A 14,520-nucleotide genomic window follows, 5' to 3' on the forward strand; every position below is an offset into this window, starting at 1 on the left:
AAGCATGGTCAGGAAATAAGGGGGGTCAAAGTTTTTAGGAGGCCTTTTCCAAAGCTTGATGTTAACCTGCTTAATCCATAAAAATAAACCGTTTAGATGTGTTTAGTATAACTCACTTGCTTTAAAAATTCGACCCAAACTATCACCCTTGGAGGTTAGTTAATTGGTTGAAGTTAAGCAGAAAAGCAGGAACCACCACAGGTTAAAATCTTGCAGTATAGATTATGATAACCAATGTCAATGACAAGAAAGAACCAGCTTTTCCATAAATAAACCTGCAGCTCATCTCATACAAAAGGCAACTTGCACTATAGAAAAAGGTTTTATGTACAAACAAGATAAAGGCTATTTAGTCACAATATATTTGTTTGTAGAGATCAGATGAGCCACTCTAATATGAGAACACTGTAAAACTGTAAAGCAAATCAACAACTGGATGGTTAAAAAGGGTGTTGGGTGTTTTTAGCTTCAAACTCCTGAGACATCCCCAAATTCTATTCAAACAAAACTCTACTTCTTGCCAATTTTTCCAAACAGAGCAGTTCAATGTTCGACCAGAATGAGGCCATGACCTTGTTGATTGGTTTAAAATGTTATCAAGTAAATGTGAATGTATATATTTGAACTTGTTAAAAAGTTATATGTAAAAAATAAAATCCACAAGCAATCTCACTTTTGAATCCAAATAGTCTATAAAGACTTCTTGATGGTATTTTTCTTCTGAAAATGGAATGATTCATAAGTTTACATGTGTATGCCTATGACTCAGAAACTATAAAAATATAAGAATGCTGTTCTGAAATAGTTAATGTACAAATAACAAAATCAAATAAGGATGTGTGTTATTTTTCAACAGATTGCTGGGAAAGACAAACAAATGCTTGTATTCATATGTTTTATATACCGTATATCAAACTAAAACTAATACAGCATCAAACTAAAAAAAAATGTCAGGAAAAAGAAGAAAACTAAAAAGGAAAAAATCAACCTGATGTGTGGAGCAGTGCATGTTAAAACCAGAGGAAGCAGACACTCAGAGAAAGGTTAATGGGGTAAATACAGCCGGACGTGTGAGATCCCAACCTTCACTGGGCAACATCTATTTGTCATATTCTTTTTATTACAATTTTAACATTTCAGTTTCATTTCAAACACAAAAACCATGTCCTAAAAAAGTGGCCTTGGTGTGTCAAATGAGGAAACAGGAGTAAGTCCTTAATTTTTATTTATTCTTTTTTTTCTGTGACAAAGATTTGTCTATTCAGTCTGTCAACACTGCTTTTGTTTTTTTGTGTTGTAAGATAGAGAACCATGACACAGCAGTTTGGAGATGTGAAGTTGTCAGTTGTGTGAACAATTGAGGAAATTGGACAGAAGATTCGGAAGGTGAAAATTTTGGCTGTGTGCTTGTGATATAGGCCTTTCTTCTCTGTGCAACACCAGATTTGCATGTACCACAAAACAGGCCATGGGCAGAAAAGCTTATTTGAACATGTGTGTTTGTGTGTGTGGGTGTGCATGCCAGTGTATGCTTGTCTGAGAAATGGAAGCTAATGTGTGTTTGTATGGATGCCCCAGACTGTGTAGAGGAAGAGCCACGCTCTGCGACTAGTGTGCGTCCGGCCAGTTCTGCAGTCAGTGAGAAGGTTCTCAGCATTCAGAAGGTCACTTCCTATTCTTTAGCCTCCAGGAAGAGTGTCTCCTGAGGAAACAACTTGGCCTCCAGCAGAGTTGACCCAGGATCCAACTGGGTGATCTGGAGAGAAACAAGGTGGGAAAAACATTGGAGTGTTTGCATTAAAATCCTAATACAAGCCAATGGTTGATATCAGTCAAAATAACCAATATTACTTCACATAATAACTAAAATTGTTGTATTATTTTGTACATTTGAAATACAGATTCAAACTATATTACATTCAAAATGAAGGAAAGCAAATCATTTTTATGTTTAGGATATTTTTAGCATGTGTAAAGGAAAACGCTTCCTTCCTAATATGCTGATATGATTGTTCTGAAAACTAACCGTACAAACCAGCCTGCCCTGCAAAGCAGAAACCTTACACATTTTATCATGCAATAATCACAAAGTTCAGCGTATGTAGTTTATCGTACATTTCTACTGAGCACCTTTTACTCTGACAGGACAAAATAAAATCTAGTGCAACAGCTTAACCATTGGAGTCAATCTGCAGGTGATTTAATCTCTATAAATCTAGCTGTTCTGACATCAGAGGTTTGTTAAAGAAGATTAATGAAATAGAAATGCATTGTGAAACTCAGAATGTGTGTCAATAGCAAGCAGCAAAAACTCCCAAAAAAGAGCTTTAAGAACTATATGGTGCCTAGGTCTCTGTAGCTCTGGGATAGAAAACACATTTTAATGTTATTGTGAACTTTTTATTGGCCTAGGGCAATAACCATCCCAAATGTTTATGAAAGACAGATAAGAGGATAATAGTTCAAAGAAAACCATTGCAGATGATGTTAGGGTTCAACACAAGCCTTGAAACAGCAAACATGTAGAAACAACAGCTCTGGTCCAATGAGACTAAAGTTAAACTTTTTAATCTGCACACAAAATGTTTTTTGCAGCATCCAAGTTATTATGCATCCCCCTGAACACACCAACTGCATCAAGAAAGAGTGGAGGCAGCACATTACTGTTGAGATGCTTTTGATCAGCACTCACGCAAAGACAACAAAGTCGATGAGAGGAGGGATTTAGTCGAGGCAGTCCAGAACCAAATCCAGTTAGAAATCAGTCTAAAGACTTTATCAGTATTGTGCATAGTGGTGATCCATCCATCCAAACCGACTCAGCTTTGACTTTATTTAAAAAAAAGATTTGATGTATCGGTTTTTATTCAAAGATATTCTATACAATATTTGATCATATAAAAAGTATGATTATTTAGCAGTTAAAACAACTGAATGTTAAAAGGCCCTGAATCTTTTCCCCCACCATGCCTAAAACAGTGAATGCCTCAGATTTGTCCATATTAAGTCAGCTGGGTCCCAGCTAACTCACTGCCATTAGAATCCCTCTGAGTGTCTGGACAGATATCCCCTGTTATTCATACTGGAGAACAGTGTAGCTGTAGTTTATTATAAGTGTGTGTTTGTGAAGTGTGTGTATTATTCTAACATAATGTTTGAAAAAAAAAAAAAAAAGATTAGGCAGAAATGTGAGCAGCAAGAGTCTAGTTACCCTGAGAGAATCACTAGGTTTGTTTTCTTAAAAGGGCTTCGATCCAGAACAAACTGATGAAGATTACAGAACAAGAGAGGTGAGTGTGAGAGAGTGAATTAACCAATTTTTTTTTAAATGGCTAATAAGAACTAATTCAAGCAGTGAAAAAGGTCAGAGAGAAGCATAGCTGATGATGTAAGGGAGAGAAACATTTAATGGTGCTAAAAAACACCCCATAAAAGCAATTGTCTAAAAAGGAGAGGACTAACGCTGTGCCACCCACAATGCAGCTGATCAAGTTAACTCACATAAAGGGGGGTCTGAGCTGTGTTTTAAAAAACAGGACAATCTGACTCTCCCTGACATCCACCACCCCTGTGGGCCTCTTAGCTTATGTGAGTTAATCACTGGAGGTTTTGCGTTACATTGGGCCAATCTAACACCTGGGCTGAACGGGCGAGCTGGTGTGACACAGAGATGTGTTCAGGGCTTATCTGATCACTGCTGCCTCAGCCCCCTCTGATTAGGAATCCTTTCCTAACCCTGCGGCCGGATAATTAGCCGGTTCCCTGTACCTGCTGTAGAAAGGTCAGAGGGCAAGCCCAGCGCCGTAAAGGTCACAGCCCCGACAAGTCAAGTCCCAGTCTTGGCACACAGACAGTCATAGGGACTGAAATATGAACCATGACCATGAACTGAGCCACAACTGTGCTTCTACTCACCATCTATAGACCGTTTACACAGATATAGATAGTAGTAGATTTTTTTTCTTTTTTATTATTATTTACAAATCAATTTTAGGGGGGGGGGGGATTTGGGTAAAGAATTTCATCTAAAAATACATGGGTTCATATGCGTAACAATGTTCTCTGTAGAGAAACAGGCATGGGAAGCTGAGATTTAGATTATTTTTCATGAGAAATAATATTTTCAAATAGATTAAATGGCCTTTATTGTTAGAGAGGTTAAAGCAAAGTACATTTTTAGCTAGCTGATCAGTCATATGTGGCAATGTATTGATTGCAGTAAAAATTATGTTTTAACAGCGAAAAATGAAATGAATTAAAATTTAAAGGTTACAGCTAAAACTGTCTCATCAAAAATTATTAATTTCTCAAAAATATTACATCCACAGAACATCTAGAGTGGTGCAGAATAAAAGTATTTATTTTGCTAAAGACAATTAAAGTATATAAACAATTAATTTATATATTTCGATGGTTTAAAAGAAACATGTATTTCTCATTACCATACAGAAATAATCAAAGGATTCTGCACTAATAAGAACAGTAGGTTAAAGAGCTCAGAGCTCAAGCATCGTCAGATCCTAGAAGCTGTGTGATAGTGCTGAGAAATGTCTTGTCTTCTACCTTTCTTACATTCAAGCCAAAATTCGACAAAAAATTCTGTGTCAAATTGAGGAAGCAGACAGGAAACCAGTAAAAGGTATCAGAGAGGGCAAGGAGAAGTGAGTAACTTATTGGCGGGAAAGGTTCAACTTGTAGCTATCACCTTAAACACGGTCGTCACAAAATCAAAAAGTTCATCTCTTAAAGGTAAAGAAATTAGCTTCATTCAAAAGATATGAGTTAAAGGCATAAACAAGAATTGAAAATATATTATAAATAAATCTCTGAATGTATTTAATAAAATGTGACGTATCAAAAGATATTTATTTCAATCTCAAATCTGAAGATTTGAGATGGAATTACAGCAATTCTCTAGAATTACAGCAATTTCTTTTTAACCTAGCTTGTATTTTATATTTAACTTTGGTGATTAGCTCCAGGGGTTTAAATCATTTCAGACTCAGATAATTAACATTTATCACCCGCTTAATTTTGATAAATTTAACAAAAATGATATAGAATAAACACCTGGTTTTTAAAGAAAAGACATACCCTGATTTTATTTGTAATTTTTGTTTTTCTTTTCAATAATTAAATAGATTTGTTACAGTAAATCATAGGAAACAGCTGAAGATAATAACATACCTAATAGCTTATATATATTTAACAAAGATGTAAGCAAATTAAATGGAACTTTGTCCCATTAAGGGTTTATTTTTGTGGTTTCAAGTTTTTGCCACCCTGAGATGAGCCATATTAAACACTTAGCCAATCATTGTTATATATATATATATATATATATATATATATATATATATATATATATATATATATATATATATATATATATCTTCATTTATATATATATATTTCTTCATTGACAAAGAACTGGTTATAAATGACTTATGCCAATGTTTTATAATAATTATTATTATATATAATAATTTCTATATAACTATAAGCTGTTTTGGGAGGAGATTTTCAGGGGGTTCTCTGCCAACAGGACTGGTTGTTCCCCACCATCATGAATTGTTTTATAGAAGCTTCATATTGCCTGAAATTATTAACCAGAATTACAGGATAACGATTCCAAAAAGTCAACAGATTGAAGTGGTCAAGATTTTTCCTTCTTTTCAATGACTCAACTAAAAACAATAATGTAAGAGAAAACATTTATATATCCTGATACCAGTAAAAATATCAGTGCCAAAATATAAATGACCCAAGTAGATGTTTAACCAAATTTTAGCTAATTTAGAGATGTTCAATCGCCCCTATTTATTGACTAATGAGAAAAAAATCCATCTCAGTTTTGTTTTATCCAATGTTATTTTAGTTCTGCTCCTATCAGTTGTGCTTGCCCTTCAAAGCTGCCCCAGCAGAGGCTGTTAAAGGGTGAGAAAAGAGGAAAAAGAGGGCAAGTGAAATAGGGGAAGGTGAGGAGGATATATCAGCGGGAGATAAACCCTCCATCTCCCACAGGTGTTCGAAAATGTCACTCGGAGTGGAAGCTGGGATCGTGTTTTCATCTCTCCCTCATTTCAATGTGTCACTTAGACCCTTGACTTCTCAGCAGGGCGCAGGGGAGCTCATCGCCCTTATACCCATCACCTAGTCAAGTGCTTCACAGAGCAGCATGGGTGGTGGGGTGGGGTGCAGAGAAGTCTGTGTGCATGAGCTGTGCAACAAACTTATTCCATCCCCAAAGGTGGGGGGGGGAAACAGGACTGCTGCGATCCTTTTCCCACCTCAGGAGCAGTGCATCACAAATGGCTGCCATGCTAATGAACCTGACAGGCTGTTATGACACCACAGCATCAGGTAAGAGTAAATGAGGCTTTGTGGTGGAGCAGGTGTGTGTGTGCATGATCAGTACAAATGTGTGCGTGTGTGTTTGAGTAAAATTCGGGTGGAAGGGTTTTTGCTTGTGAGTGCACCAGGGAGAGAGAGCAGCATCTGACTCTGGAAAAGTGAAGCAGGGAAACAACATGCCACACTGACACAGGAGACGGGCGCCATCGGTGATTGTTTACATTGTTATCCAATTAACAGACCATAAGCATGGAGGCATCTGTCAACAAACAAAGCTGTTGTTTTTCCTCTGCTCTGTCTAAGCCATATTCTCCCTTCTCCTATGCAGCCATGCATGCATTCATAAATACACACATACATACAAATGCATACACGGCACAGAGATAACATATAACAATTGAGTCAATATGATTTTTAAATCAGAAAGTGAAATCATTAGGAGGAATTAGGTAGATGGCTGAAAAAATGACATTTGCTCTCTGAGTTTTTATCTCACATTTAGAAAAATAACATCTGGAGCTAATTATCAACTAGGAGAAAAGCGTCCATGAGTCAACAGAAAAAGAGCTAAATTTACATCTTCCTACTTGAGATTAATTTCAAAGAGATAAAAAGAGAGATAAATGTGATACCTTACATTACAAAGCCTCACTTAAAAATTGGATCCAAACAATAAAACAGATGGAGGCTTTTCGGCAATCTTTAATTTTCTCTCTCGTCTCTTCCTTGAATAAAATAAAATCTGTGTTTAAGGAAGAGGGTGTCTTAACACAGTTAAAACCACATAATTAGCAATTAATGTAAGGTTTGAATTAAACAGCATGACTTTACGTCACTAAAATGAAATGAATAAAGCAGGCCGGTAAGAGTGGAGGCGACACCGAGCAACGCTCCGCTGTGAAAGAGAAGAAAGGGAAAATAAACATGGGGCCCTTCAAGATGTCCCTTTCCAGCACAATCAGACGTGCAGCTGAAATAACGCATTTTTAATGAAGCCATTACAGGCCTTGCTATGTTAATTAAAACCAAATAAATTGTCTGTTTTAAACTAGTGTTGTCAAGTGTTTATTTGGCCAATTACAAAAGCAGTGGGAGATCATTATCTGCTGCCAGGAGCGTTGACAGCATGTAGTGCTGGGGCGTGAACAGAGACGAACAGAAAAGAGAACGGCACTTCAAAGGGATATGGACTGGACTTTGGAGAAGGTGGGGGGGGGAGATAAAGATTTAAAAGAAAATTTAGAAAAAAAGGTGAGGATAAAAGAAAATTAAGAAAAAACTGTGGAGGGAGAGAAGAGAAGGCAGCTTTTACTTAAATAATAATCATAAAGGTTTGAAAAAACAGTGTTACTAAGAGGTTAAATCTAAGGAAGGTTTAGAACGACGAGGAAAGACTAAATGCTAGAAAAACCAAAACATTTCTGAAAAATAAGTAAAGATATTTTAAATGAACAAAAGAACAAATAAGTGAATAATCGAGTTGGGAAGCAGGAGAAAAATCACGTCCCTTACCCGTATATCATATATTTTATCCAGTAACAACAATAAACTCTCTGTGACGCTAATATTTGCCAACCACAGAATTTGATTATAAATACGAATGCTTGGTGTTAATGCTTTACACTGTCTTGTGGCTTAATCCTACAAGTGCAAACAATGCAGGAAGCCTATTTGATGCATATTAATAATTATTATTTATTTTTAAATCAGTAATTGTGTTTTTGACTGTTTTTAACTGGATATTAACAACCCAAGAGAAGAAAGAAAAATGACTTATTAATGATTAAGCTGATGGCCGTGGGGTGAGGAGCATCTGGTTCAGCTACTGTTTACCTTTTATTGTAACATTTGAAATTATATAAATGAATACCACAAAACAATTTGATCAAATTAAGCATGTTATGCGATCACTAATCACTCGTTTTAGGATTTAGGATGTCGTAGAACCACAGACGGCCGCCATATTTCTCCCATCAGAAACTGAGAGCCACGCCATCTGTTCAAGGACTTTATCTTTTAATATGTTTTATGCTCCCCCCCCCCCCCCCCCCCCCACTCTGACTGCTTCTTTGGTTTCTTTCATGACCCAAAATTGACTTCTTAGACGCCCACTGATTTATATAATTTGGTAATGAAAAAAAATCTTAAAAAAATATCCACGAGATTCGCCAATAAGTACTTTTGATATTGACCAATTGAGACCCTTTCTTTAAAAAATGCAGCAGCTATGAATCGAACATAAAGGTAATTAACAGATTATTTTGCTTTATCCATCAAATTCACTTTGGCTGATCTTTATTAATTTAACAAAGTGTAAAACAAAAAGAAATCAAAGCTTTATAGAACAATAGCTAAGGGAGTTATGATTTTTTCTGCTTTTAATAAATTGTGAAACCTATCAATAAATCACCTATTAGAGGTGATTAAGGGAAGCTTGGCCAATTTTTAGTTTACTGATTGGTGTATATCTTAATCTAAAATCTATAAATATTTAAAAAAAATAAAATAAAAAACTGTCTCTAGGCTATAAATCCAGAATGAACTTCCTCCTGTCAGAGATTAATCTTAGAAAAGCAACAGTGTACAAAGTTGCCAAAAATCTTTCTGCAAAGCAACAATAAACAAAACGAACCGTTGAGTGAAAGGTGTTCTTAAGATCAGGACTGCTGTCCCACACACATTCTGTCCAGAATTAGAAAAACCGAATCACGTTATGAAGCCGGTATTTATATTAGATGGGAAACTGTAAGAAAAGCCTAAAGAGCCTATTAAACCTTATTTAATCTAAAAACAATAGCTGGTTAACCTCCCACAGGTTGTCCCAGGACTCCTTTAGATAACAAGAAAAACAAAACACAGTAATGTAGCAGATGTAAAACCTATTTCAGTGCAGAGCACAGCTCTTTCTTTGTCACTGTTTATTTTTCCTGCATCTCAGGTTTTACAGGAACCCTGCGCTAGCCGAGGCATTAGGAGGAGGTGACATGCATTACAGTATCATGTTGAGAAAACCAATACATTTGTTTGACAATGTTTGGGTTTCTGAGAGCGGCTGCACAGGAAGCGCTTGCTGCAAATCGTTTTAATGGCAGCCTAAACATCTTTGCCACATGCTGAAGGAAGACAACCTTTTTCTCTAAGAGAAATATCAAAGAAAAGAATGGGAAATTTTTGAATGAAAAGCTGAAAACTGAAACACTGAGAAACCCCCCCTCCTCCACTCCTTCGTCAAACCCGCTGACAGTCATAGAAACGGAGAAAGGGTTAGTTCCCTGAGCACGGCTAAGCCTGGTACAAATGATGCCAGTGTAAGGCCTGCTGTAGTGCTGAAGAGATAAGCCTCTGATACCAAATGCTGAGGGAGACACCGAGTCCAAAATTTGGAGAATAAAAGACACTTACTCGCAAACAAGGAAGAAGATAGCCGAGCCACGAACCAGACATACTTAAATATTCAAGCCAATAAATTTCAGCTGAAATAAATGTAATTACATCTGTAAACAGATATATACGCAATAAAAAATATTGATTTTTAAGCTATTAAACAACACCATAATCAGCTCCAATATAATTTCTAAAGTTGGATTCTGTAAAGTGAAGTGAGCTAAGATGAAGGAACCAAAGAAAACAACACAAGCAGTGACACTGCAGACGGTAAACGAAGAGAAGGTTTCAACAGTTGTGGAGTCCTACAAATGCAATAGTGCTCTATCCTCTATCCTCTGAGCCTGGCAGAGCAACAGTGAGAGCGTCTGGATAGGATGGGAGCTTTCTATGCTCCCTCTCATTTAATTACAACACAGAGCTGCTGGATTAGATGGGGGCCTGTGTTCGCAGCCTCACACTGGCACCAACACTCGGCTGCTCGCCTTTTGGTTTCCTGGAATTATCTCCCATTTTCTACTTTTTAATATCGTCCCCACTTGTCTTCTTTATCCTTTTGTCTTTCAGACTGTTTCTCTGATTAAATCTTTTCTTTGTTCAAGCGTTTGTCCTCTCTGTTCTCCTCCCTAACCAGCTCTGCAATCACCATCCTCCTCAGACTCCTCTCTCCCCCCCTCCCGTTCTCCTCTAATCCTGCCATCCTGTTTTTGCTGGAATTTCATCTGCGATGCAGGCACATCTTTATCTCTGTCTCAAACACATGTTTACTCTTGATTATAAAGAGACAACTGTGAATCCTTTAAGTGACAAAGTTGTGAGCGGGGCATGTGTTTGCTTGAAAATATTTGTGCATGTGTTGAATTGTGCGACGAAACAAGAGTGTGAGCTAAGCGTTAATGTGTGTGTTAGGTGTTTGTGCCCTGACTGTCTCTGCAGACAGCAACATGCTCTGTCTGGGCAAGTCTACACACACACCTCCTTGCAACCACTACCAACCCGCCACATGCACTCCTGTTCTGATTAATGGAAATCTAGCAGCATGGTTAATTAAACTGGTTGTTAAAACTGCGCTCATTAGCTCGTTACCACGGAGCGTGGTGACCAAGTCCTCTAATGACTGGTTGAAGGTAGCTGATTGCTGCCAGGCATCAACACAAGAGCCAAAGAGAATACTACTGTTAGCGCTGACAACTGTATCCTAACAAAGTCAAATTGTACTGCAGGGACAGAGGACCGATAATAATTAATATTTACTAAATAATACATGCACACAGGAGGACGCAAGGACAAATTTAACATTTTAATAACCCAGCGACACGTAAACAAAGGCACCAATGCAGCAGAAGTGCAGCAATACAAACACAGCAGGACTAAAATTAAGGCAGGAAGGAAAAAAAGGTTAAAATTATAAAATATTATAAAATAAGAACAGACTATCTTTACTATTATGCCTTCTATTGTCCAACTGGAGCCTGTACCTGAGCTAAGAGCCAATTAGACCCAACAGATGGTATGGCTATAGGAGATGATAGTTATAACTTAACCCTGCTGTGCAGAGCTATTTTAAAAGACTACATAGAAGAACATTAAAACCACTTCAACATTTGTAAAAAAAAAAAAAAAAAAAAGCTTTGCGATCACAAAAAAACCTTTTTGTTTCGGGTCTTAAGCATTTAGGGAGTAGTGATTTAGCATGCCATACCATCAGCTTGCCTTAGAACTAAAATTCCAAAAAACCTGCAGAAATAAGGCAGCAACCAATCAAAGATGTTTGTACCAATCAAAAACTTCTTCCATTTTCACTGTGTACATTTGTGTAAAGTAAACTGTAATGATGTTTTATATTAACACTGAGGTTTGGTGAAAAAGACTCACTAGAGAATCCCTAAACTCACATCCTTGTAGTTCTATGCTTCCTAAATGAGACAGTATATAACTACAGGAGTCTTTTCTCCCTTGTGTACATAGTAGTTTAGTTGAATGTTGGAGAGAATGAATATCTGAAGTCATAAATATATAACAAAGTGAGAATATATTTTGCATTAAGAAAATATGCTGAATGCTCACATTTCTACGAGGGAAGGTGGTGAGGATCTTAAATTCTTCAAAGGGGAATCCTTTGGAGGCCACAAAGTCAAAGAGGACCTGGAGCTTACAGCTGCCCAGGAAACGCCTTTCCAGAAACTCGCCACTCGGTGTGCGGATTCTCAGTTTGCTGATTTGTTCTCCGGACTCCTCGTCTGGCTCAGCCGGTAAAGCCTGCTCCAATGACAAACGAATAGCCTAGAAACAAAAAAACATTCAAACAGAAATCCAGTGGGTTATTATAAGAGTATTTGATGGTTTTAGAGATAGTGATCATGGAAAGCAGACAGCCTTGAGGCAAGCTATAACCTCCCTTTTTAACAAGCTACTAACATTTATTGTGAGAATTATTTTAACAGTTTGACAGCAATTTTCTTTCTTTTTTTTCAGATTTCATCATTTGGCATGTAAATTAATTACTTGGCATAATGTATGCCTTCATATCACAAACTAATCACCGTCTTTACATAATTCACCATTCACTCTACTTTCATCAAGCTCAAGCCTAAGAGGGACAAGTAGAGTCCATATAAAATATGTATGGAGCATTTCATTTTAGTAATGCACAGAAAGACATAATATAAAAAACTTAAGGTTATAAAAAATGTTTTCAAATTAACCTAGTCACCTAAGTATTAGTCAATAATATCACATACCTGCCGAAAAATAAACCAAATTGGTAATATTTAGTCATTTCATGATAATATTGATTAATTTAAATAGACAACAGTTGCAAACTTACAAACTGTTAGTAGTCTGGGATTCCTAGTTTACTGTTAAAGCTGTTAACCTTTGGACCATAATATCAATAGATGTATCCATACATTTCATTATTTGATTAAAGGTGATTATTACACAACACATAGATAGAAAGTAGCACTGCTGGGTGTGATTTGTGTAGTGAGGTACCCTTTTTGATAATGGATACAGTTTATTTCTAAAGCAAAGTTTATGTTGATGAAACCGACTGTTGACAGTTATAGTTTTATAGTAAATGACCAGTACTAATTAGCATTTTATCCAGTTCAAAGACACCAAAGTCAGTTATACCTTCATGTATTCACGCACCGATAGTGGAAACCTTGATTTTAGCCACAGCTGCTCTGGGGCACACTGACAGAAGCAAGGCTACCATAAACCAGCGCCATCGATGAACCTGACCACCATCTGTAGGTAAGGTGGCCAAAGTGTCTTACCCAAGAACTAAATTAATTGATGGAGCTGGTCTTCAAACCAGAGATAAACTCCTGCATCATTCAGCACTGTTGCCCCATCGCTAAAAAGGGCTTTGAACTATGACTTTAAACTTGGTTTTTTATGTATTTTGATATTCTTGTTATTTTGCCTGTATAAAAAAAGCCACATTTGTACTTATCTTGTTTACATTTTGTCTGTTAAGGCTGTTGGGATTTTCATGGTTTCCCCTGTCTGTAATGATCTTTCTCCTCTGTCTCTATAGAGACAGTGAGCTCTGCAGTGAGCTGTCTGAACCAATATGGCCTGACAGCCTTTAATTTAGTAAAGCCAATTTTAAAACTGTGAGAATCTCTGATTCTCCCCCAGATGTAGAAAAAATCTACATCTGACACTTCAAGGCAACCAGACCTAACCTGTTGTTGCCTTAGCTGACCGGAAACTGGCAAGAATAACATCTGGAATAATAAGTATCGTCAATTTTACTGAGATTATCAAAATGTTAAGACAAACTATTCATTTCATAATGGCGTTCCCAATTGAGTACAATCAAAACTGTGAAATACAATCCAAAGTCTGTAGCTTTAATTAAGCAGCGGGGTTTTCTTAAGGTCATTATTATTAAATTAGCTGCCCTGTTTCTCACCCTGTTCCCTAAAGTCTTGAGTAGCTCATAAGGTTGCCAAGTTTCATACAAATATAGTAAAAAGCACCAAGTGTGGATTTTCTTCACCGTCTGACTTCTCCCTCCACTAAACGGAGCTAAATAGTGGAAAGCATCTCTCTATGAAACATTGATCTATGCCTTGTTTGACAAAGCAGATTTTTTTTCTCAGCCAGTAAATGTGGCAAAATGTGTTTGACATTGGACTACGTTTGAATGATCAAGACCAAAGACAAACATCAACTGTCATCTCTCACAGCAAAGCTAATCAATTCCCCTGAGTTCCAGAAAAACGTGCTTCAGCTGCTCCCCCGAGCGTCCCACTTCTTTCTGTTCCTCACCCCTCACCTCCTCTTCTCCCGCCTCCCGCTTGTTGTTCCTGTTTGGCCAGCCGGGGAGCATATGCTGTGACAACACACCCTGGCTTTATTTACACACCATAATGCAATTATATTTCATAAGAGTGTACAACAGTAGCTCATTAGCAGCTTCTGGTGTTGGGTGGGCAGGGTAGGGCGCGTGCCGCTCCACCATCAGCTCCCCCAGGTATACGAGCTGATGCTGACTGAGTTAAAGGGGCCCTTTGGGACAGTCATACACACACACACATATAACAGACAGAAGTGTGCATTTTTAAAATAAAAATGCGGTGAATGAACACCACACAGGGGCACAGCTACCACTCAGGTGAGACAGCGTCCCACAAAAAACAATGGTACACGCGTCTGGTCGAGCCTCAGGCCCAGGAAGCTCAGCACAAATAATCAGGAGCATCTCTGTCTATTCACCTGCGTCAGCAGCTCGGCACGGCTAACCGCAGAGAGCAAACACATGATGCG

General features: G+C 37.5%; 1 protein-coding gene across 1 annotated transcript in view; it reads right to left on the reverse strand.

Moving 5' to 3' along the window:
* Positions 1-878: 878 nt before the first annotated feature.
* Positions 879-14,520, reverse strand: part of faf1 (Fas (TNFRSF6) associated factor 1) — an 82,975-nt gene continuing 69,333 nt past the window's right edge. Inside the window, exons 18-19 of the mRNA XM_038281117.1 lie at positions 11,806-12,021; positions 879-1,756 (exon numbers count right to left, since the gene is read on the reverse strand). Coding sequence (XP_038137045.1) covers positions 1,673-1,756; positions 11,806-12,021 — 300 coding nt within the window. The 3' untranslated portion in view covers positions 879-1,672. The remainder of the gene's footprint in view (positions 1,757-11,805; positions 12,022-14,520) is intronic.

This window comes from Cyprinodon tularosa, unplaced genomic scaffold, assembly GCF_016077235.1.
Source record: "Cyprinodon tularosa strain WSP-4 unplaced genomic scaffold, ASM1607723v1 ctg167, whole genome shotgun sequence".
Lineage (NCBI taxonomy): Eukaryota > Metazoa > Chordata > Actinopteri > Cyprinodontiformes > Cyprinodontidae > Cyprinodon > Cyprinodon tularosa.